At 33.4% G+C, this 24,169-nt stretch overlaps 2 protein-coding genes across 2 annotated transcripts; one reads left to right on the forward strand and one right to left on the reverse strand.

Annotated features, from left to right (window-relative positions):
• The first annotated feature begins 9,956 nt into the window (after positions 1–9,956).
• LOC122315053 (protein STRICTOSIDINE SYNTHASE-LIKE 6-like) lies at positions 9,957–12,891 on the forward strand. The gene is made up of 4 exons (XM_043130750.1): positions 9,957–10,532; positions 11,415–11,725; positions 11,866–11,998; positions 12,383–12,891. The coding sequence occupies exons 1-4, from the start codon at positions 10,098–10,100 to the stop codon at positions 12,650–12,652; spliced, it is 1,149 nt and encodes a 382-aa protein (XP_042986684.1). The 5' UTR covers positions 9,957–10,097; the 3' UTR covers positions 12,653–12,891.
• A 4,651-nt stretch (positions 12,892–17,542) lies between these two features.
• On the reverse strand, positions 17,543–20,880 carry LOC122315384 (ATP-dependent DNA helicase PIF1-like). The gene is made up of 3 exons (XM_043131258.1): positions 20,822–20,880; positions 20,145–20,260; positions 17,543–18,543 (listed from the first exon to the last, which is right to left on the reverse strand). Exons 1-3 carry the CDS (start codon positions 20,878–20,880, stop codon positions 17,543–17,545), a joined length of 1,176 nt encoding a protein of 391 aa, XP_042987192.1.
• Between the last annotated feature and the right edge of the window lie 3,289 nt (positions 20,881–24,169).

Below are 24,169 nucleotides of genomic sequence, written 5' to 3' on the forward strand. Positions count from 1 at the left end.
TCACAGAAAAATTTGAGGAATACAAACCACTTGATTTGGAGAGAGAGAGAGAGAGAGAGAGAGAGAGAGAGAGAGAGAGAGAGAGTATACAATAGAACCACCCCATAAATAGGCCAAGAGATACACCCATTTGGAAAATCTTGGGAACTTATTTATATTTGCCTTTTTAGCTATATCCAAAACTTTAAAGGAAATGGTGATCAGAATGAGACTAGCTATCTTAAAGTGAAAATAATAATATCTTATCATATATTGCAGTTCGTTAACTTATTTTTTATTTATTTATTTTCTTTTTTATTTTGTATAATATATATACGATAATATACAACTTGGAGTCAGGTTTTATTGACCCTTTCCTTGTAGTCACACAAGTTTTAAGATCAAATAAAGTTTGTAGTATTTATATGTTTAGTGTGTATATATATATATATGTTTTGAAGTAGGCTTTTCTTTCAATTCGGCTAGTATAGTTGCTGAATTACTCACTAATATATCACCAGAAATGAACCTGTGTTGTGATTGCTAGATGGTTGAGATGAAATTCAAAATTTGGAAGATGTTGGTTCTCATGGTTTTGTGGACATCAATACAACAGTGGCAATTTGCTTTGAAATTCCATGCTATCTTGGAAGGTGTTGGTTCTAGTTGTTTGCATGGTCTATACAACAGCAGTAATGGTAAAGGTTGTTCACCTAGAAACAAAAGAAGGCAATATATAGGCAAGTTTAGAAATAGAACTACAATTCATGTACTGGTGAGAGTAAAAATCACTCCAAGAAATTTGTCATGCAAACCTAACCATGTATTTTCATTTCTTTTCACTCTTTGCTTTTATTCCTCACAGTTTTTTTTTGTTTCCCTTTTCTGAATAGATCCCTGCTACATATATCATACTCCATTTCTAATTCATGAAGTGAGCTCCCATGCTTCACCTTAACATTCAAAGCATCACTGTAGCTATCTAACTTAATCCCACTACACCATGAGATCCATGCTACAAATACAATACCCTTCTTCCATACATACACAATTCAACATCACACTTCCTGACATTGGTCAATCTCAACTCAAGTCTCATTCACTTCTTTGCATAGAAACGTATAACACAATTCAAACCAAACATACATGTACAACTAACCAAAAATAGATATGTCTCTACCCATTTATAAGATCAATATACAATCCATCAAAGCAGACGTTTGGTCTTACAAGCTTCATCCACACACAACACATTCAATATATAAAAGTCTATTCAACATAGTAACTCCACATTCTCATGCATTTTCAATCCATAAACCACTTCAAATAAGCATACCTTGACCAATTTTAACATAGAAATTAATACATGCTCATATATTCAATTCATCATCCATTTAAACTCAATATATAATTCATCAAACACTTAATACATAAATCTGTCTATGCCATCAATTTCTTTGAGAATTTAAACTCAATATACACCAAGCTGCCAATTTACATATATAGGCAAGCTCAAACCACAACCACCTCTCTTAGTCTAAGAGAGAGAGACACCGCATCATTCAGCCACAAACATATATTAGCCCATAAAAGAGATATATTATAGGGTAAGGCTATTGTGTTGCCCAGCTTTTATTGCTGGGATCCAATAGAAAACTACCTTTGGTTGCTCTGATAATTCAACAGCGCCTAAAAAGATACCTTAATGTATGATAATGTGTTTTTAATGTAGAAAATTAATGGGTTAGAAGATGATACAAATGACATTATTGGTCATGCCTTGGCTAGCTACTTCTCCACTCAATAATACATGTCTATCACCACAAGCAGATCAATAAAGTTTGGGAAACAACAACAAGACATTTTCTCTAGAAAGCCAACCGAAGCATGTGTGTCACCTATTAGAGAATACTTTCCAGTCTAACAGTGAAGAACAGGTGTACCAAAAAGATACAGACATAACAATTCTTACCTACAAAGGCTAAAATATGCAACCTCAAGTTTGTTTAGATAAAACATCAAGGATTGGATTCACTAAACATAGACTTTGTTTATCATGGGTACAAACTACAGGTGACTAATAGAAGAAGGATATTATTTGATAGATTAATATCTATGGTATGTGCATGATGCTAATGCATGCCTAGATAGAAATAGTGTCCAAGTAAACCATACTTAGTCATGACACCTTAGACATGGAGGAAGGCCAACCTCCATAGGCAATGCATATGAAGAGATGCATGATGTAAACAATGTCTGAAAAGTCTAAGCACTTTTTTGCCCTCTCAATCAGAGAAGTCATATAAGCAGCTCTGCACAAACAAGGTGGAAATAGCAGGTGTCTCCAGCATGAGCACCGAGTGTTTAAAACAGAGTGGGAACAGCAGGACATGAGTGCCAGGTATGACCTAAACCATCCACCTCCACTCTCTAGCATCTCACTCTAGGTAGAAAAAAAGCTAAAGAACACACAGTAAAGTACCTAAAAAGGAGATGATGTAAATTTAAAAATTCTAAATTAAATTGTTTGTATATCTTATTACCACATTGCTTGAAACTTTTTCCTTCTATAAAAATTCGTTACAAAAGAGATGGAGTAAATTTGAAATAACTTAATATGGGCTTGCAGCAAATAACCAACACAGATCTTTACCAAGATATATCTCAACTAGAATATATGCATGACAACAGAGTACTGAAGCTGAAACCAAAACACCCTTTGAAGCACATCCAATAGCATTCAGAAATGAAGGGAAAATGTGTTCTGAATGGGAAGATGTAATATGAGTGCAAGCATAGGAAAATCATAAAGTCCATAAATTATGTAGCTTAACTAATGCATAAATAACACATGAGCCCACATTATCATGTACACAATACAACCTATAGAATATAAAATTCCACTAAAAAAATTTCAAGGACCCATCAAGATGGCCATAAAGGGGAAGGGAAAAATCATCTCAGTCCACGGTTAAGTATTCATAAGCAAGGAGGGAAAAAAAGCCAATGATTAAAAGAATTGGTAATAAATGACAGAAAAAAAATGTATAATAGCCGGAAAAGGTTTTTCAAAAAATAAAAAAAAAAAAGCACAAAAACAGAATCCACAAAAAATATAATACACATCCAAATTATATGTTCTTGCTCAAAAAAGCAATTGCACAATTGGGAAGCATAAAACCAGACTTACAAATGATCTAAAAACCAATAACAAGTGTCACCAAGCATGTTACCTAAGTTGTAAAAAAATGATATGGAAGACACCAAGCCAAATAATAAATAATTCATCAAAGGAAATGTTAACAAGAGTATAAATGATTGTATTAATCAAAGAAGAGTGATGACAGATGGGAATAGTAGAGTCCGACACTAAGCATGCATTTAATAGTCCATGTTTTAGTAAAGAACTGGAAGAAACACTTACCACTTATATATGATGCTAATGGGAAGAAATTTTTCATTAAAATGGATCAATAGATAAGAAACTGAGGTGGGAAGGAAAGAGGAGGTAGAAAATTTCATAATTAATTCCTTATGTGCATTCTAGTTTTATTTATTTATTTTAATGGAAATACTCTTACTCCATTTCATTGAATTAAATAAGAGATACACTGAGGAATTTCCTCCATAGTTGCATTAAAGTCAGCATATATATTAAGAGCATCTTTTGCTAACAAGTGGGTTATGGTGTTACCATTTCTCCTTACATGAGAAACACGCCACATTGCAAAGTTTTGAAACATGTTCTAGTCTCACATATGAACATACACGCCACATTTTCTAGTTAAGTATGCTTCAAAGCAAAAAAACAGAATATACTTTTCAGAATAGCACTAAAATCTTCCATTTAAGAGGACGAAATGGTCAATACCTTAATTAGTCTTGTCTTCTTTCAAGTTCATATTTCACCTTACTTCCCTTTTGTGATCTCAACAACCTGTATCATTCCAATTAGTAATACAACAAAGAGATACATTAGAAAATGTGCCTAAAGAAAACGAGTTTCAATTTAAAAGTTGAAAATTCTTGCTAGATAAGAGAAAGTATTGGAAACATTAGCCTGCACCACTAGTGTTTTACCCACTGGGATAAAAGGGAACGCTCCTGGATTGGGTTGCATGGGAATGACCATAAAGAAGGTGTAACTGATTTGATAATTCTTGTAATACAAGTGATATTTGCATGCTGGGAAAGAGTTAGAGATTCATAAAGAAACAGAAATTAGTGCTAAGATGGTGATCTTAACTACATGATAGAAATCTCACTTAAACATTCTTTTAGCATGTTACCACCCAAAAAATAAAAAAAATAAAGTTAATGTCTTCTTTTAGCATGTTAAAATCTCACTTGAACACTGATCAATACTATTTCCATTGGTGCATTCACTTCATTTTGTAAAGTCAATTAAACAATATGAAATACAATATTAGTAATTATCTTGTAATAAGAATAAAAATGGTGCATGAGGATGGCACCTGGTCATGCTTGAGAAAAAAATAAACTATATATGATGGTGAGTTTAACACTTTAAAAGTCATGAGATCATCATGTGCATGGTTAATTTTAACAAGGTTTCTGCATGTTACCAAAAAAAAAAAAAAAAGCATTTGGCCTAGCTAGGAGAAAGATCATGTTTCTAATACAAGTTACATAATGAAAAGTAATGTTTCCCGTTTTAACAAAATATGACACCTAATTATGAAGCTGAAATGCATGCATGCATTATATGTGTGTTCCTTAAACACTATAGTGCACCTAATTATTAGCTGCTTCAATGTTCATACAGTGAAGTTTTAACACACTTCCATGTTTATTAAACTTCTATCTATCTCTCCTCTTTGAATTTGTTGTAATTTAATAATATAAACTTATACTTGCCAACTAAGTTTTACTTTCCCCTTTACAAGAGTAGTGCATGGTGAAATAAAAGCATCAACAAAAAGCTAAAAGAAAGTAATTAAAGGGATGGAAACAGAAATATGATAATATAGTTATATTCCATAGATATTCTATGCTATATTGTGAGTATTGAATATTGTATTTCCTTTTATTGCATAGGCCTTATTCAAATATTATAATTGCAACATCATATAGAATATATAGATCTGTATTAATTAATTGAGATGCACAAGTACATATCTTGATTCATAAACCACGTATGATGACCACAAGCTATTACTCAAGGACCAGAGAGATTAAGCAAGAAACAGAATATTTGTATAGCACACATAAAAAATGATACTGCTATAGAATAATAGCATCGTATATACAAGGATCTAGGAATGAATGTGTATTTAATCATGTAAACACAGATAATGGACACGATGCATTTACACAACCTACCCAATATACTCAATATCAATTAATATCAAACATAGTCCTATTTACAGTTAGAAATAACAAAGGAGATTTTATAAAATCAAGCACAGTGCTAGTGAAGAGAACTGATTTTGAAGGCATAGTGCACATCCAAATTATAGTGTTCTTATCAATAGATTACATAGAAAATTTCTAAAAAAATGTTCTTCACACACAGGGAAACACCAACAATCAGCACAATTCACCGCTATCTATTCACAATTTTCATACCAATTAATGCCATTAATATTCAGTAAACAAATGGGAAATCGCGAATGTTAGGGTGATAATTACATATATATATATATATATATATATATATATATAAATATTCTAGCAAAACATGAAGAAAAACAGAAGAAAAGAAGAAGCCAAACTCACAAGGGACTGGCAGAGATGTAAACCACGTGGGAGCCGTGGGTTACGAACAGAGCAAGGGAGAGAAGGAGGGCCTCGGGCGGCTGGGCTAGGCACAGAGGAGAAGGGGGCTCCGATAGAGGACTGGCGATGGCATTGACGTGAGTGGTGGCGAAAGGCGTCCCTAGCAACGGCGAGAGAGAGAGAGAGAGAGAGAGAGAGAGAGAGAGAGAGAGAGAGAGAGAGAGAGAGAGAGAGAGAGAGAGAGAGAGAGAGAGAGAGAGAGAGAGAGAGAGAGAGAGAGAGAGAGAGAGAGAGAGAGGTGAGGCAAAATTTGGGGAAAAGGAGATTTTCGGCATGGGGTTTGGGGGAGAAGGAGGGAGCGGACATCGAGGTGAGGTGGCAGTGACGTGGTGGGGTCGCTGGCGACAAGCTGTGTGCGGCGGGTGGCGTGGGTTGAGGGAGAAGATCGATGGGGATTGAGAGGGGGGAGGGGGGGGGGGGGCGAGACCACTGGAGGGAAAAGAAAGAGGAAATCGGGGGGGGGGGGGGGTGTGGAAAAGAAATTTGGCGCCCAGACTCGCAGCTATTAAAATCGCTGCAAATATTAGATTTTTCGATGTAAATATTAAAATCATGAATCGTTTCACTTTTAAAGAAAAAAATGAGCGGCTATTTAAAAAACGCTATAATAGATAACGTTTTGCAATAATTTTTTTTGCAACAACATAAAAATCATTACAATAGGACAGATTTCTTGTAGTGTAAAGATATAATTATAATAGTGAGAAGTTTAACAAAAAGGCATTTAAAGTATTTATGATGCATCCTAATTTATAGATTCGGCAAAAAGTACGTTGAGCTTATTTTAGCGTAATTGTCCATATTCATTCATTTCTGCATGTAAGTGTATAATCTATTCTTTTTCTAAAATTGCACTTGCAATGTTTGATAAATATGATACTTGCTCTTCCAACTTTAGGAGCTACTTTGGACCAAAACGATAAATAACCAGCATATATGTTTTAAGAAAAATATAAAAAAAATATACAATAAAAATATCTACTATATATATAAATGCAAATATTAGAGGAAGTAGTAAATTCAAAATTTTTTATAAACATTATTATTAAATTTGCAATAATTATTAATGTATAAATTAAAACAAATAATTTTTTTTATATATTTTAAATTCTTGATACAATTTTATGTAGAATTCATATACTAAGTGAAAAAAATTTAAATGAACTATGTGCTATCAGCTAGGTAAACAAACATATAACAATGTGTGTTTTTCTCATTAGAAACCATAAAAAATAAAATAAATAAAAAAAAGAAAAAAAAGGACCCAATTCATCTAGGCCTGCAATCAACCATTAAGCCCAATAACCCAATAACTAAAACGCCACCGTTTTAGGTACAGACAGGCCCAACCCACCTCATCCCAATTTATTACTATCATGTATTATAATTATTCTTTAAAATTTCATTGAAACATTAATTACAATTAAATTGCATATACGTGAATATATAATAACATTTATATTACCATGAAAAGAATTTTTTTATGAGAACATCATGAAGAATTTAAATAGACGAGAAGGAATTATGTAAGTATTGCTATTTTCTTCAAACAAGAGAATATTGTAGCGATAAAATGATGACAATAAAAACATATAATAACATTATTAACAAACAAAATAAATAAATAGTTTTAACATGAGAATGAATAAAACATACAATTAGAAAGTAGAGGCCAGACAAATAAAAAAAATGGTGGAAGTGAAAGAATCTAACATCAAGCTCAATAAGAAAGTGAATCACCAATAAAGATTTTATAAGTGATCATTTACATTAAAAGAAGGCCACATAAGATTAATATATGTGTATATATATATATAGTTCAGGAAATTAAAACTTAAATATTGTCATCATAGATCAATTGAGATAAAATACAAAGATGTAACCAAGCTTTTGGTTACACAAAATTAGTTTACACAAAACTGGTTTACATACGAACTAAGATGAGATGAAAACATTTCATCCCGGTAACTAAACCATGTTAAACTTTTTTCATATTATTAACTTTAGGAAAACACTACCATCACAGAGAATACTTACCGAAATTTTCTACCGATTTTTTTTTTTATCTTTTTTTAATTTTTGTTTTTACTTAGTGAATTTTTGAGAGACTTTTTTAAAACTTTAATTAAAAAAAATGAGCATTTTTTAATTCTAAATTTGTAACTAATCACATGTAAATTAAAATAGTAAGAAGTAAAAGTAATATAATGTCCAATAATAAAAAGTAACAAAATAAATTCATTAATCACATAATATAAAACTACCGCCCAAGATTAATGTTTATTATTTTAAGAGTTCAGTATTTTTCATAAAAATTTTAAGAGTCTGTATTTTTTATAATATATTTTTTACGTGGGCTAATTTTTAGAGTGATATTTTTTTCACATGAAAAGCCCAAAAATTAATATCAAAGCCTAACCAGCCCCAAGTTTCGCATAAGTCCAACCCCCAATTCCATGCGATGTCGTTTATAGACAAATCCCTATATATATATATATATATATATATATTTCTTCTTCTTCTTCACAACCTGCATGCCGCATCCCTCCAATTATATATACACACTTTCAAGGTAATGTTTTTTCCCTCCTTTCCTCTAATCGTTCGGTTTCGGTCAAATCTGTTGCTCTCCAACCGCCATCTGCCTACATGCGTTGTACCACCCCATTCTACAACTGCTAATCTATTGGGATGGAGCGGAGCCATACCAAAATGTTCGAAGCATTGTCCTCATGCGTCATTGCTCTCTAAAGCCTCCAAAGGCTACAAGCGCTATACCAGCAATTTCGTCTCGCCGAGATCTTCCAAATCTGGACCAATTCGTCTCCTTCCTACCGGCATGTGGCTACCTCGTGCCATCACAAGAGCTCGAGAATACATATGATCACTACTTGCAGATTAGTCTATCCGATGCCGTACTTTGTACTATATTATCGCTTTTCCTAACCGGTAATCTTGAAGAAGGGACTATAGATACCTCTAAAAATCATTTCAAGACAACAAACAACAATACACTTGCCACTTTCAATGCTTTAGGTTCCACCACCACCAACAATGATTCCCTTGTTTGAAACTTTTTGCAAATAGTTTATTACCATCATTTAAGATGGTGTTCTATTAGTAGAGCATGGATAAAAATTAAGAAATTGATCGTAATTTTTTTTTCTTTTCATCTATCTCTTTATACTGTTATTTTAAAATGTTTATTGAAAAACTCCCTCCCTTCTTATGTGTTATTATTATTATTTTTTTAAATAAAGTTTACTCGCTTTTTCTTGAAAAGGAGGAAAACAAAAAAAATGATGTTGTACGTCTGCGGCGCCGTTGTGCACTGGCTAATTATGGCTTGGCGTTGAAAGAGACAGAGCTTATTAATTCTATAACTATATATGGTGTCGATACAAGAGGTCCGAGCCAAAACTAAATTTTGGCGAACTACGTTGAGACCACATGAGGAGACATATGATGGCCTAGCTAGCTTCTCCCAAAATCAGTTTAATTAGAGCATATATATATATATATATATATATATATATATATATTCTTCTAGTGTTTGCAGCGTATAAAAATCATTTTTATTTGAGTCACTTCGGTGAGATATAGCATAGTACGTAACATCTCACAATTATAATGTTTGCAAATAAAAACTATCGTTATTTATAAATAATCGTTAAAACAAAATACTATAAATTAAAATATGTTTATATCAAATAGGAAATATGGTCGTTTGATTTTAAAATAGAGCAGTGATAGACTTACAACTCAATCACAGTTTATTTACAATTTTTAATAAAATAATATATATATTTTTAAATATTTATACACATCAAACTAAAATAAAAGTCTAATTAAAATTTTAAAAAACATATAATTTTAAGCCATACTTCTAAACAAATGGTTAATCTATCCTTTTTAAATTTTGAGAATCCGATGGCAATTGGCAATGGTTTTAGATCCTTGTCCATCATGTCCAGGCTGATGCCTGCTTCCTTGCCAATTAATTATTGGTAGATATATATATATATATATGTTTTGATAAGTAATTATTCGTAGATATGTCTTTTCGAAGATAATGTGGATGGGTTGCAGATAGTCCTCGTAGAGATAAATTCATATATCCTATTATCATATATATATATATATATATATATATATTAATATAATAGCTCAGTAAGCAATGCCAAAGTCAAAAACCCTATTTCTCACCTCAAATAGCTTCCTCGAACCGATAATAATGCGCCATATCTCCCCCCTCTCTCTCTCTGTCTCTCTGTCTGTGTGAGTAACCGAGTCGTCGAACTCACTTCCCAGTCCCAATCATGGCCGATTCGAAGAACCTCCACTCAGCTTCACGAAACAAGGCTTCTAGCGAAAAAGAAAACGCATGGTCCTTCACGGTTTTTATAGCCGTATTGCTCCCCATTTTTGCCGCCATAGTTATTTATCAGCTGGACTCGTTCGACCCGGCTCCTCCACCCCCGGACCTGCTGACTCGGTACGTTATTTCCGTGCCGGCAAGTAACAATCGTATGCTCCGAGGATCGGAGCCCTTGGGTGCGGGCCATTTGCTGGGACCGGAAGATGTCGCTTACGATCCCATATCCGGAGTCATCTACACGGGCTGTGCAGATGGGTGGATCAGCCGGGTCACGGTGAACGATTCGACTGTGCAGAAATGGATAAACACCGGCGGCAGACCGTTGGGAATCGCTGTTGTACGTGACGACGAAGTCTGGGTTGCTGATCCCGTGAAGGTAAACAACTAAACACTGACCCGTCGTTTTACGTTAGGCACTGCGAGTTTTGCTACATATAAGTTTAATCGTGAATTAATTTGTGCAGTAATATTAGTTTATTCATACTTAAAATTTAAATTAACATTGTTTTTAATAAAATTTACTTTTTAACTATTCATATTATATTGATGTACAGATCGAAAAAATATAGTTACAAGCATAATTATGTACTAATTTGTACGTTAATATAATATAATTGGTTAAAAAATAGATTTTATTAAAAACAGTATTAATTTAAATTTTAAATATGAATAAATTAATACACGATTATATTTGTATATAACAAAACTCCTTCGTATCAGACTTGTCCAGGGTTATGACAGCTCGCCGTTGGACACCTGCACCTACGTCACTCCAGTCTTTGAGTTACAAAATCTACATAGATTCCATGCCTCGAAAAGAAGGGAAATAGTGTTACAATCCTCTTTATAAAAAATAGAAAAATTTTATTTAGTATCTTCACATTTTATACATTATATTTATTTTAATTTATTTTTATTTTTTATAATAAATAGATAATATATAAATGATAAAAAAAATAATTTAATTAATTTAATAAAAATAAAATAAAATAAAAAATAATATTAAAATATATAAAATATGTGATATAGGATGACATATAAAATTTCTCTAAAAAACAATATACATAACATTATTATTATTATGTATAATACATGTTTAATAATTTTTTATAAAATTAATTGAAATATAAAAACATCTAAATCATATCTCCAACACATACAACGAAAAAATAATAATTAATACGAAGAGTACTGTTATGCATTGTCTCACTTTATTTTTTATATTAATGAGATCTGGCCATGAATATGTAATTTGCAGGGCCTCCTGAAGGTGAAGGCGGCAGATGGGACAGTGGAACTGTTGACAGATGAAGCTGAGGGACAAAAATTCGGAACGACAGACGCAGTAGATGTAGCAGATAATGGCATGGTTTATTTTACAGATGCTTCGTATAAATATGGATTGCATGAGTTCATTTGGGATTTTTTGGAGGGTAAGCCCCACGGTAGACTTCTGAGTTATGATCCAGCGACCAAGAGAACAAAGGTGCTGGTTCGCAATCTCTACTTTGCTAATGGAGTGGCAGTCTCGCCTGATCAAAATTATGTGATCTTTTGCGAAACCTTAGCGTATGTACTTAATTGCTAATAATTTCCAGTCTTGCATGCAGGCACATATGCTTTAATTTCATGTTAGTATGTACTCCTTAAGTACTTTTTGTTTATAATGATTCCAATTATATATATTAATGGGTCACTAATGCGCGCAGGAGAAGGTGTAGGAAATATCATATACAAGGCAAGGAAAAAGGAAAAGTCACCGAGTTTATTGATCATCTACCAGGGATGCCAGATAATATCCGATATGATGGAGATGGCCACTACTGGATTGCATTGGCAACGGTACTATATATATATATCGGATCTAAATAGTTTCCATTTAATAATTAATAGCCATGTTTTTTCATTAAGTAGTGTTTGTTTCTTGAGAAACAATATTGATGATCTATAGTATCATGTGCATAGAATCCAAAAATTTAGGATCCCTAGCTGCTTAATATGGATCGAATCTGCATGTGTTAGGATCAGTATCATCATGAAAAACACACACGGAAGTTTTTTTAAATACCATGTACCGGGGTATATCAATTAATCTTTTGGTTTTATTGTGGTTTTTATCGATAAAATCCTTTTTTGGGTATGTATGATCGATCCTGCATGAATTTTAGAAATAAGCAAGTACATGTTTCTCATCATGATCAGTCTATTTTGGGGTAATGCATGCAGGCACCTACACTTTCATGGTATTTAGTATACAGATACCCTTTCATTCGGAAGTGTATAGCAATCATGGAGAAGTACATAGGGCGACCAAATATGGAGAAGAATGGAGGGGCTCTTGCCGTTGATTTGGAAGGAAAACCAATTGCTCACTACTATGATCCTGGACTGTCACTGGTTTCAAGTGCCATCAAGATCGGACATCATTTATACTGTGGATCCCTTGTTGCCCCGAACATTATCCGCCTCAATTTGAGACAATATCCTGCCACATAGCTAGCTAGCAACATCACCCCCCAGAAGAAGAATTACCGTTGTAATAATTGGCTATATCATCTATTCTCTTGATAAACAGGATCTTGTTCTAGCCCTAGATCATCTGTGCTGTGTGTGTACCTGATGCTCAGGTCGAAGGTTGATATATGTCTAATTAATGACTCTAGTGGACCTAATTGATTATGGTACCATATATATATACACACACGTATAATGAATGAAAAATAACATTAGTTGAAGTTTTTGAATAGTAAATACAATTATAGGTTATTTAAATATTAGGATAATGCTGCACATTCCGCTAGTTTATCGCGCTTCTCTTTCCCGCTTGAGGTGGATACCCTACCTGGCAATGCAAGAAATTTATTTTCTTCACTTTTTGAAAGCCCTACTAACCATTTTACCCTCAGGTTCAATTTTTCCATTTTACCATTCAGTTCGAGTTCTTCATTCGACTTTGTAAACAAAAATTCTCCCTTCCAGTTCGCACTACACATTCCCAACCTCGACTTCGCAGGCAGGTCTCCATCTCTCCTGCTTCGAGAACAATAATTTCTTGTTGGTCGTTTACTACATGTTCACCAGTCCCTTTTAAATTATAAAGTGGAATAAAAAAGTTTGACTGCATGTAACTAATTCTTGCTGCCGAACTTTGAGATCGAAGTCAGAAGTTTGCATTCGAAGATATCCAAAACACCATGGATTCTCATATGGGACAAGTTTTATAAACAGAGACCCAACTCCAAATTAAAACTCACAAACTCCTCCTTTGGTGTTAGCAGTTAGCTCACAAAGAAAGAAAAATCATGGGTTTTCCAAAAGAGGACCTTGATTTGGTGTTGGTCCCTAGCGGATTGCTGATCATGTTTACTTGCCACATCTTCCTCCTTTTCTGATACCTTCATAGGCCTCACACTACATTCATGTGATATGAGAACAATGAAAAGAGAGCTTGGGTTGAAAGTATAATGGAGGCCGGCATCACTCCCTGATCTCCTTTCACTACATGAAGAAAAAGAAGCTTTTGTGACCAATTTATAATAACGAAAAAACTATTAGCAACCATAAATAGTCTTTTTGTTGCTATAAATTGGTCGCAAAAGTTCATTTTTTTAATAGTGAATTTCATTCTTTCTTTTTCTTTTTTCCTTCCTAACAAACATGATTTTTGCAGATTTACTTTCCTTTTTCATTGGAAATTGCAGCAAAGGGAAAAACATAATATGGTCAGCACAGCTCTCACCATGACCAGTTCCAATACAAATCCAACCATTTACTTGGCAACTATCTCTTTGACTCTCTGCTTTCTGATTGGAGTTTGGATTGCAAACTCTTCCAACAACCTCTTTCAAAAGCAAAATTATCTATAGAGACATGAGACAGTCCTCCCGGCCATTTCCATCAAATACATAAGCCTCCTAACCTGCTTCCTCCTTGCGTTTTCATGCTCTGTTCAGTCATCAAGGCACCTGGACCATGCTAGCTATCTGATAAGCAACCCCAGCAATTAAGTTCCTGTGAGTAGTGTGGAGATTGCTGCCATAAGGGGAGGTGAACTTTGGTCACTTGGACTTAGAGGTCTATATTTTGCTCTCAATTTGCTGCTATGGTTTTTTGGTCCAATACCCATGTTCATGTCCTCAATAGTTATGGTAACAATCCTCCATTATCTCGATGCCAATTCAAAAGAATTGAATCAGTATGGCTCTGCAGGTAGCCTGCCTGTTAAAAAGAGTACTTTAGCATGTCTAAAACTACCTGCCTGCCATTATTCAGCAACATGGTGTAAGGGGAGACGAGGTCGTAGAAGGGAATGAGGTCGATTGGAGATGAAAGGTGTAGGTGAAGACTTCGAAGACGAGGTTGTAGAAAGGAATGAGGTCAACCGGGGATGAAGAGTGTGGGAGAAGACTTCGGAGATGAGGTCGAGCAGGTCGGAAATGGTGGAAGTTATCGGAGATGGAGACTTGCAATTGAGAGAAAGTGCATGGCAGGGATAATGTGAACTGGAGGGGTTTGTCAAGGGAGGGAATGTGTAGTGCTAACTGAAGGGGAGAATTTTTGTTTGCAAAGGTGATGGGAGAATTGGAAGTCTGGAACTGAAGGGTAAAATGGGTAGTGGGGAAATGGGTTTGCCTGCCACTTTCAAAAAGTAGAAAGAGAAAATTTATTACACTGCCAGGTTGGGTATCCATCTCAAGCGGGAAAAAGAAATGGGAAGAATTAGCGGGACGTGTAGCATTATCCTAAATATTATGGTTTTTTTTTTTAATTTTAGAAAAAAGTCAAATTTATTATTAAAAAATTAATTTCTTTTTAATATAAATCATATCTTCATTTTTTTTTTAAATTTTTGGCAAAAGAGTCCGCAACTTGCATATTATTCGTAAATGTTAATTAATAATTATAAGTGATATCAATATGACATGATGTTGGCCCATCCGATTCAGATACCATAAATAGCAAGGCCGGGCGGAGTGGAGGTGCAAGCATGTGATCTTTGTGTCTGTCTTTAATTGCAAGTTGTAGATCAGATATATATATATATATATATAGATATATATACACGTTCTTTTGCTCAACCATTTTCAGAAGCAAATTAAAGATTACTTTTGTCTCGTGGTATGCTTGACATTGCTCGTGGACAACGTGGTAAATTTGGATCATTCAAAGCAAGTGGTAAATCAAGAAAGCAATCAAAGTAAACAGGACCATTGAACAAAGAAGATTGAATCATACCAAGAATGCTAGTTTCAAACTGATTATGTCTAGCATCTCTTAAGCATAGAAGAATAGAAGCATTAATTCCCAATCTTGTTAATGGTTTAACAGCGATCTGAACGGATCCAATATGAAGAAACTTATAACCTTTTGACAAGAATTCCTGTATGGATTTCTTAGTGAAAAGATAATATTTTTCTTGAACATTGGAGACTTCACAAGTTTGTTCAATAGTTTTAACTTTGAATTCTGAATTAAAACTAAGATTAGACTTAAACCAACTTGTTTGAAATAATTCTGATTTAAAAATGAAAGGGATTTCTACGTCCTCTCAAATTATCTCTGCCTTTTATTCAGCCAAAGATGTTGAAACATCTAAAGGCAAATCCATAAAGGAAGAAGCTAACAAGGATGATGAAGATACTTCAACTTTGTCTCCTACAGCTTCAGATATGGCTACTTCCATTGCTCCTTTACCTAGTCAGCTTAACGTCATTAACAGAGATTATTTTGAGATAGATTTAATTTCTCTGTTCAAAGATTACAATTCAAAAGAAAACCGTGATAAGAAAAAAACTTATTATGCAACTTTTTCTAATCTTGAAAAATCAAGTGTTAAACGCAAATGGAAAGAAAAGATGAACACCGAACAAAAACATATTCTTTTCTTTGATTTCCTTGAAAATTACTATGTTTCAAAAAATAGTTTGAATGTTTTAAAAACTGATTTGGTCAAGAAAGAAGGAAGGACTACTGTTAAGTCCAGTCATCTTCCTTTAGAGGCAATTGTTATTTCTCATTTAGGTGTTGATTTAACCGCCTCACCTTTTAAAGCACCCAATACTGAGTCCAATAATCAAGAAATTAACACAGTTCTGTCTGAAACAAAGAAAATTATCCAATAGAATAATTTTTCTAATACTTATCTCCAAACCATAGGACAACAACTGGATAGGATCGAAGAAAAGATATAAAATCCAATTTCTATCCAATCTTCAACACCTGTTTCCCAGTCTACTAACAAACCTTTGCTTATTTTACCAGAAAAAAGGCCAATCTTTGATCCCAAAACAAAACAAGCCAAAACTCTTGATCAAATTAATCAAATGCTAAAAAATATCAAGATTGAAAAACCTTCCTCTAGTAAACCTGGAAAACCTTCAACTAGTGCTTTAACTAACAAAGAGGAAGAAGATGGTTTTGTTCAAACTACTGACGCAGACTCATCTGAAAGTGACTCCTCAACTGTTCGAAACATTGATTTACTCGAAAAGAATTTTCACCAAGATGATTTCAAACTTGCTGGTCTTGAATCCAAACCCAATCCAATGAGTTTTACAAGAAGCTGGTATTCAAAACCTACACCCCCTGATTTACAATTCGAAGAAAAAATCTTTCAATCTCAATCATCTTATTCAGTTGATAAAACTTACGAATGAAATATTAATGGTATGTCTGAACAAGAAATACTAAATACTATGAGTAAAATGTCTTTAGTTGCAAATGCTTACATTAATAATAATATTAGAGAACCTGATATTGTTGTTATCTTAACCATTGGTTTTACTGAAATGATCCGTAATTGGTGGGATAAACACCTTTTTCCGGAGACCAAAGAAGCAATCCAACATGCCGTCAAAAATGATGACAATGGACTCCCTGTTTTTGATCTTGCTATTAACTCTACTCCTTTTGATGGTGTTAATACTTTAATCTATACTATTATTAAGCACTTTATTGGCACCCCTTCTAACATTAAAAATCTGTTTCTGATTATTTAAATAATCTACGATGTTGTCAGATGTCTGACTACAGATGGTATCAAGATGTTTTTACCTCTAGAGTAATGCTTCAAGACGACAGTCAGAAGCCATATTGGAAAGAAAAATTCATAGATGGTTTACCTCATCTTTTTGCTCTCAAAGTCAAGGATGAACTTACTGATATCTCATGATTTCTTAATTACGATAATTTCACTTATGGTGATATTTTCAGTGTAATTAAGAAACTTGGTATTAGTATGTGCAATGATCAATGTATGCTTCGTCAACAATTGAAAAATAGTAAGAAAGCCAAGTACGAAATGGGAACATTTTGTGAACAGTATGGCCTTCCTCCTATTGCTCCTTCTAGACAAAAACCCAAACAGTTTTCCAAACCTCATGGTGGTTACAAGAGAAAACCCCTTAGACGTGTTCCGTTGCATAGTCCTTTTGAAGGATTAATGTTTCTAAGCAGCATGATAGGACAGTTTATCTTCAGTAACAATTCATGAGGAGGAAGTCCATTTGGGGTTAGAGTATTTAAAAAATCTTCCATAATTGACTGTTCAGATGTATCTATTGCTTCATCAAAGCTATAATATCGCTTAAACTCATCAGGAAATCTATGAATTAGTAATGCATTTATTTCATCAACATAACTGTTCTTTGGTGTTAATATGGCCCGATTCATCATAGCTGAAATATTTATTGAATATTCATAAATATCATGGAAAACAGCATCTATTAAATGATGCAAAGAAGTACAGTCATCTTCGTACGGAACAAGCATGCCATCAGGAATTTTTATAGTTTCATCAACTGTGATTGGTGGCATTCTGTTGCCCAATTCTAACACATATTCTGAAAAGACTGGATCCAATCTTGCTCGCATATTTTCAGTCAAATGAAACTTGATCAATGTAGGCCACAAGTAAGAAGAAACCAAACTGGCGTCAACATGTTCTTGTCTTATTCCTTTACGAACCACAGGTAAAACCTGGCGAAAATCTCCACAAAAAATGACAACTTTTCTACCGAATGTTAATTCTGAATCATTAATGTCTCGTAGCATTTTATCTAATGCTTCAATATGTTGTTTTCTTGATATAGGGGCCTCATCCCATATAATTAACCTTGCCACACGTAGTAACTTTGCGATGGCACTTTGTTTACTGACACAACACATGCTATGTTCATCAGTATCCAGTGGAATCTTAAAGCGCGAGCGTCCTGTTCGACCTCCAGGAATGATAGATGCAGCAACATCAGATGAAGCAGTTGCAAGTGCGACTAATTTTCTTGATCTTACTGCGGCAAGAAGTGCCTTGTACAGGAATGTCTTCCTCGTCCCAGCAGGGCCATTAACAAAGAATGCAGCAGCTTCATTAGAAAAAACCTTTCCCAAAACTGAATTATAGACATGTCATTGTTTACTATTAAGGGCTTCCGATGCAACAATATCTTCTTCTGGAATTCAACAGCCAATTCATCATCGATTTCCCTAGATTCGAGTTGGTCTTCACCAAAACAAATGTTGTCATCAAGAAGATGGAACGAATTCATGTCTTTCCCCATTGATTCAAGTGTAAAAGAGATTGAGCGCAAAATTTACATTCTTACATTCAATATAAAATCTTCAGTTGACCTAAAATCAACTGACATATCTTGCTCAAAACGTTCCCAAAGCTCTCTCGGATTGGTTGGATTACAATAAACCAAAATAATTGCAAATAGTCTTCTCAAACTGGACGGCATTTGATATAGAGATAATTCATGTAAACAATCTTCTAAGCTACTGTCTCTTTATAACAAACCATGTATAGTTGCTGCCTTACGAAATGTTGGAGCCACGACACCATCAACTGTCCTAAGATCTTCAAACGACAAAGGTCCTCTTATATGATTTATCAATATCTGCAGATAATACGTCTCACCTTCAAATGGATTTGCTGTAACAATTCGACCTATAACAGTTTTTTTTTTTTTTTTTTTCGACGAGTCCACTCTTTGTATTGTTGGCTCCAAACATAAAATTCTGGAAATTTTTTGTATAACAATGTCCTGGCATTTTCATCCACTCGGTTTAATGCAAAGAATTCTGTTAACATTGATTTTGCAAACCGATCAGAGTTGAGAATATTGATTAAGTCTTCATTTGCTCAAAAAGTTACTTGGTGTTGATCCTCAAGATGTAAATGTAAGCTATATACTGATGGGTACATTTCATTAATAATGAAGTCGTATATTCTCCACATAGCTTGAGGTGGAGCAATCCATCGGGCCGATTGGAATTGTTGGATTTCATCAATTTGTTGATTGGTTTGTTCGGAAACCAAATTGAAAGCAACACGATCATGCCCTTTGTAAATGTACTTATAAAGATATTTGACTGCTTTTATCGTAGAACAAATCTCGACATTAATGTGACAGTCAAATGTTGCAAGCAAATATGGATTATATGGAACGACCCAACGGTTATCTAAATTATGGCATCTCAGTTTAACAGTTATTCCATTGTCAGAACGCTTATATATTGGGAAGCAATCATTTCCACGTACCTGATGCAAAACTTTTTGGATATTGGCTTTTGCAACAACCATTTTTTTTCATGCAAACATTTGTTGGATTCAACACTCCACACGATCCATGCATCATATGCTTGATAATAACATTATGCAAGTGCAAATTTGTATTTTTATAAGGTATTTCTGCAGATACAATCTCATCAAAAGATTCAGGTGCATAGAGTTTCCAATCCCTCTGTAATATAATTAAAAAATGCGCATGTGGAAGCCCTCTTTTTGGGTGCTCAATAACATAAACATATGCCGAGACTTTTCCAAATATATGATGCTTGAATAATCGATCCTTTAATTCTTCTAACTTTGCACGAAAGACCCGAGCAACCAAATCAGGCCAATTTTGACTCTTCTCATGCAGGCGTAATTTATTTGAAATTTCTTGCCAGTTTGGATTGCACGTCATTATTAAAAAAATGTTTGGTTTACCATAACGCTGAACTAAAGCCATTGCTTCCATATATCTTTTTCGCATATCTCTTGGACCCCTAATAAATGACGAAGGTAGAATAATCCGTTTTCCAACATTAGAAGCATCAGTTTCCCTAAGTGTAATGGTATCAATAATACATTGATATAACTCAGATCGAATATGTTGTTTTCTACGGAAATAATCTAATCTTGATGTCTCGATCTTAACATACATATCAATAACAAATTGTTGCAATAGGCGACCAAACAGTAACAAAATTGATCTGACATTTTCTCTGATTTGTAACTTGTAGCAATAATATTTACGACACGAAACAATTGAATCCTTCTTTTTTCTGTTTAATGCTGTAAAAGTTGTAGGGGAATGAAATATTACAAAATTAGATGTTTATAAACTAAGTATAAAATGAGAAGATTAAGATTACACTATAACCTTGCTGTTCTCTTCTAAGTAATTCTTCTGCTGACATTGATCGATGATGATCTATTGATTGGGTTGTTTCGTTACTTGTTCATGTGCTTCCACTATTGACCCTTTGAATGCCTTGGTGCCAACCAATATCGCCAAGAGGAAATAACAACTGATACTGAAGTGGATCATAGCAGCCAAAATAATATTGAACTATATGACTTCCACTAGAATGACTAAAGACACAAATGTCTCGTCCTCTTACCTGATCTGCATCTTTATTTTCAACCCATATTGCTGCAACTTGTGAAGATGTCGAGGCATTGAATACACGTTAATCTAGACCAACATCTGATCTTATATGGATTACTTGATTTTTCAAATTTGACAAATCACCAAGAGATTGGAAGAACACAGAATATGGATTGATGCGAAGAATATCGATGAGTTGAGCTGTAATTGATGGATTCATTCTGTTTGAATCAGAAATGCAATTTTCTAATTCATGCTCTGTATCATAGAAATACAATTGAAGATAAGAAGGACGACCATTTAAAGGGATTAAATCATTGATATAGTGATAGATCTGTCCCTGCGTTCGAAAGGTATAAATTCCTTTATTCCGTCCGCAAAGATCTTTATCGAATTTAACTCCAAAAGATGTAAACGCGAACTTGTTATTATAAGTCCGAACATAGGTCTTAAAATGCGCAGATTCATCTGTGTTAGAGGTGAAAAGATCATAAAATTGATCAGGGACAGCATTTGTGGTCAAAGAAATTGTCTCATTAGCACAACAAAATCCGTTTATTTCATGATAGAATCGCTTTGCTTTACAATGTTTGCAACAAGGCACATACGGTAAAAAATATGCTTCAGATGACACGATTTGTAATAATTGCCTAAGTCCAGCAGAGCGGCGATGCCCCTCACCTATTGAATTCAAAAGTGAATATAAGACAATAGGTGTAAACTCATCGATTGTTCTTTGAATGATTTGATCAAGGACACTACTGGAAGAGTGGCAAGAGTTGACAATAGAATCAGAAGAATAAATAATATAATTATACTGGTTTCTTACCCCTACAAGGTGGCGGTATACTTGTTTCAAAACTTGACTGTTCCCGAACAACACATGGAGTCTATTTGAATAGAATGTTCCCAAATTTCAATGAAAAAGAATATAAGGATGTTTGAATACGAAAGATGACAAAATAATTTCAGGAAAACCTATTGAATCAGAAACTGATTAGAGACGGTTGTTTCATCTATGTATGTATTTCCTGATTTAAGTATCAGAAAATCCATAGAATCACTCGGACAATTAGAACGATCTGTCATATTGTTTAATGATGAAGTTGCCTCTAAATCAACCACACAGACATTTACACCAGAAGGAACACATACTTCATGAGATGAAATCAATTCACCGATGTCAACATCAGCATGGAAAATCCGTTGTCTCTTTGACACCTTTTGTAGAACAGTAAAGTCTTGAATGATGTTTATATGTTGGACGTCATCATTTGAACGTTCATCAATTGATGTAGTCAGTTAATCACCATCAAATGAAGTTGAATCTTTTAATTGGAGGGAATTGCTGCTAGATGCCTTTTTTTTAGCATATATTTCTCTCTGTTTTCTACGGAGTTCTTTATTTTTCTCTTCTGGTAAATTTTTATACGGGGTACTCTCCGCTCGTTGTTTTCTATGATCTTCAAAAAATAGTCTCCAAAGTTAACTTTTACAAAATTAATATTACTATTTCAAAACAAATGCTACATAATTTATTAACACAATCTTACCACTTCTCATTATGTTAACGAAGCAAATGATTCTTCCAAAAGTTGGATACTGTTCCACACAACCAAAACTAAATGAATAAATAACAATTGCTTAATGCGAAATCCATATCTCCATGATACATTTTAAATGCTATAAACAATTTCGTTGATCCATATATTGAAAAATACATACAACCAAATTATTTATATTTTAAATCAACAAGAAAATGAAGATAAGAAAATAACACATGGAATGAAAAAATACCATGAAAATGGAACTTATAAAAAGCATAGATCGATATCACATATCAAAATTCTTGAATAAAATATTTCTCAAAATTAATTTGCCATTCAAAGCAAGTATCCACAAAAAAATTATAAGTAGGGACCAGCAAAAAGAGATATTATATATATATATATAAAGGCACTTACAGGTCTTGAAATGAACAATAGAGAGTCTTTTATATATTTAGATCTCTTGATGAGGACAATTCCTGTTTAGACACAAAAGGTATTGTAAGTTTTAATTGTATTATATATATATATATATACACAGACAGATTATGTGTATGCAGATTTTCCTTACCATAAAGAAAGAAATAAAACTAAGGAAATACGTACCTTCTGAAACAAAAACTGAATTAGCTGTACGAGACCAAGTTAGAAGTGAACACAAATGAGCAACCGTTTTAAGGTGCCCGTTGTCCTCAATCATCCAAACGTCCTATCAAAACCACTGCTGCAACCAAATCTTTCTGCAGATTCATGATGACTTATAATCTATTATTGTATAGCTTTAGTCATATTTGTATGATGTCTGCCCAATTACTTGACACTATTGTTTTCATTACAGAAGATAAAATTTAGTGGAAGATGGCAATACACATGCAGTGTTTTTATTATTAATATTGTTAAAATTGATTGAGATAAAGAAGTTTTATATAAAGTCTCTTTATTTAAATCTATGACATAGATTTAATTTTACTTGTGCAGATAAGTATTGAAAAGAATGTCATGAGTCAAGAATGTCATTACTCTTTTTATAAATGTCTTTCCGTTAAATTATCATCCAAAATTCTAATAGATATGTTATCCAAAATCATTCTTAAAATCTAATGCGATCTTAAGGTTATATTCTTTTAATAATAACAATTTAATTTAGTCATACAAATATGAGAATTAATTATCAGTTAAATATATTGACATACAATTAATTTGTTGATTAAATTTTATTTTATTTTATTTTTTTATAGAAACTAAATTATTTGGAGTGATGGAGTCTGGAAATTGATATATTAAAACTTCGTTCAATAATTTATTTCAAGATGTCAATATCTAATGTTAACAACCAAGTTAATATATATTATATAGATGTATATCTATATATAATATATCGCAGGGTGGGGCTGCTATATATAATAGCTTGATACATAGATTGATGCTTACGGTGCGCAATTATTGAGCAAAAAACTATATCAGAAAAGATTGAATACAATTTTATATATAAAAATATTAATGATTTTTAGAGCTAATTAATATAAAAGTATATATTTTTCTTGCATAACATGAATAATAATTAATAATGAATTGAGTTGATCATGATCATCATGATCAATAGGTGACCCGCGAATTTCACAGTGGGGAATCTAAAACTTGATCATGCACCAACCATCAATTAAAGTTAATTAAATGTTTATTAATTACATAACTTGAAATTAATTAAATTAATATGCTCTTATTTGAATTGCATGGATGATCTGTCTCATCTTTAATAGCAACAATGAGACACCACACCCACCAGAGAAATGAGAAATAATTGAAACCAATAA

The sequence above is a fragment of the Carya illinoinensis genome, chromosome 7 (genome assembly GCF_018687715.1).
Source record: "Carya illinoinensis cultivar Pawnee chromosome 7, C.illinoinensisPawnee_v1, whole genome shotgun sequence".
Taxonomy (NCBI): Eukaryota; Viridiplantae; Streptophyta; class Magnoliopsida; order Fagales; family Juglandaceae; genus Carya; species Carya illinoinensis.

Bases quoted from the DNA above. Each gene is read 5' to 3' on its own strand.
- LOC122315053 (XM_043130750.1), top strand. From the start codon at position 10,098: ATGGCCGATTCGAAGAACCTCCACTCAGCTTCACGAAACAAGGCTTCT. The intron at 10,533-11,414 runs GTAAACAACTAA...TGTAATTTGCAG, and splicing joins GGGTTGCTGATCCCGTGAAG to GGCCTCCTGAAGGTGAAGGC. The intron at 11,999-12,382 runs GTACTATATATA...TAATGCATGCAG, and splicing joins ACTGGATTGCATTGGCAACG to GCACCTACACTTTCATGGTA.
- LOC122315384 (XM_043131258.1), bottom strand. From the start codon at position 20,880: ATGCCTCGACATCTTCACAAGTTGCAGCAATATGGGTTGAAAATAAAG. The intron at 20,261-20,821 runs GTAAGAGGACGA...CATTACACTTAG, and splicing joins AAAATAAAGATGCAGATCAG to GGAAACTGATGCTTCTAATG. The intron at 18,544-20,144 runs GTAAACCAAACA...TCTATAATTCAG, and splicing joins GGCTTTAGTTCAGCGTTATG to TTTTGGGAAAGGTTTTTTCT.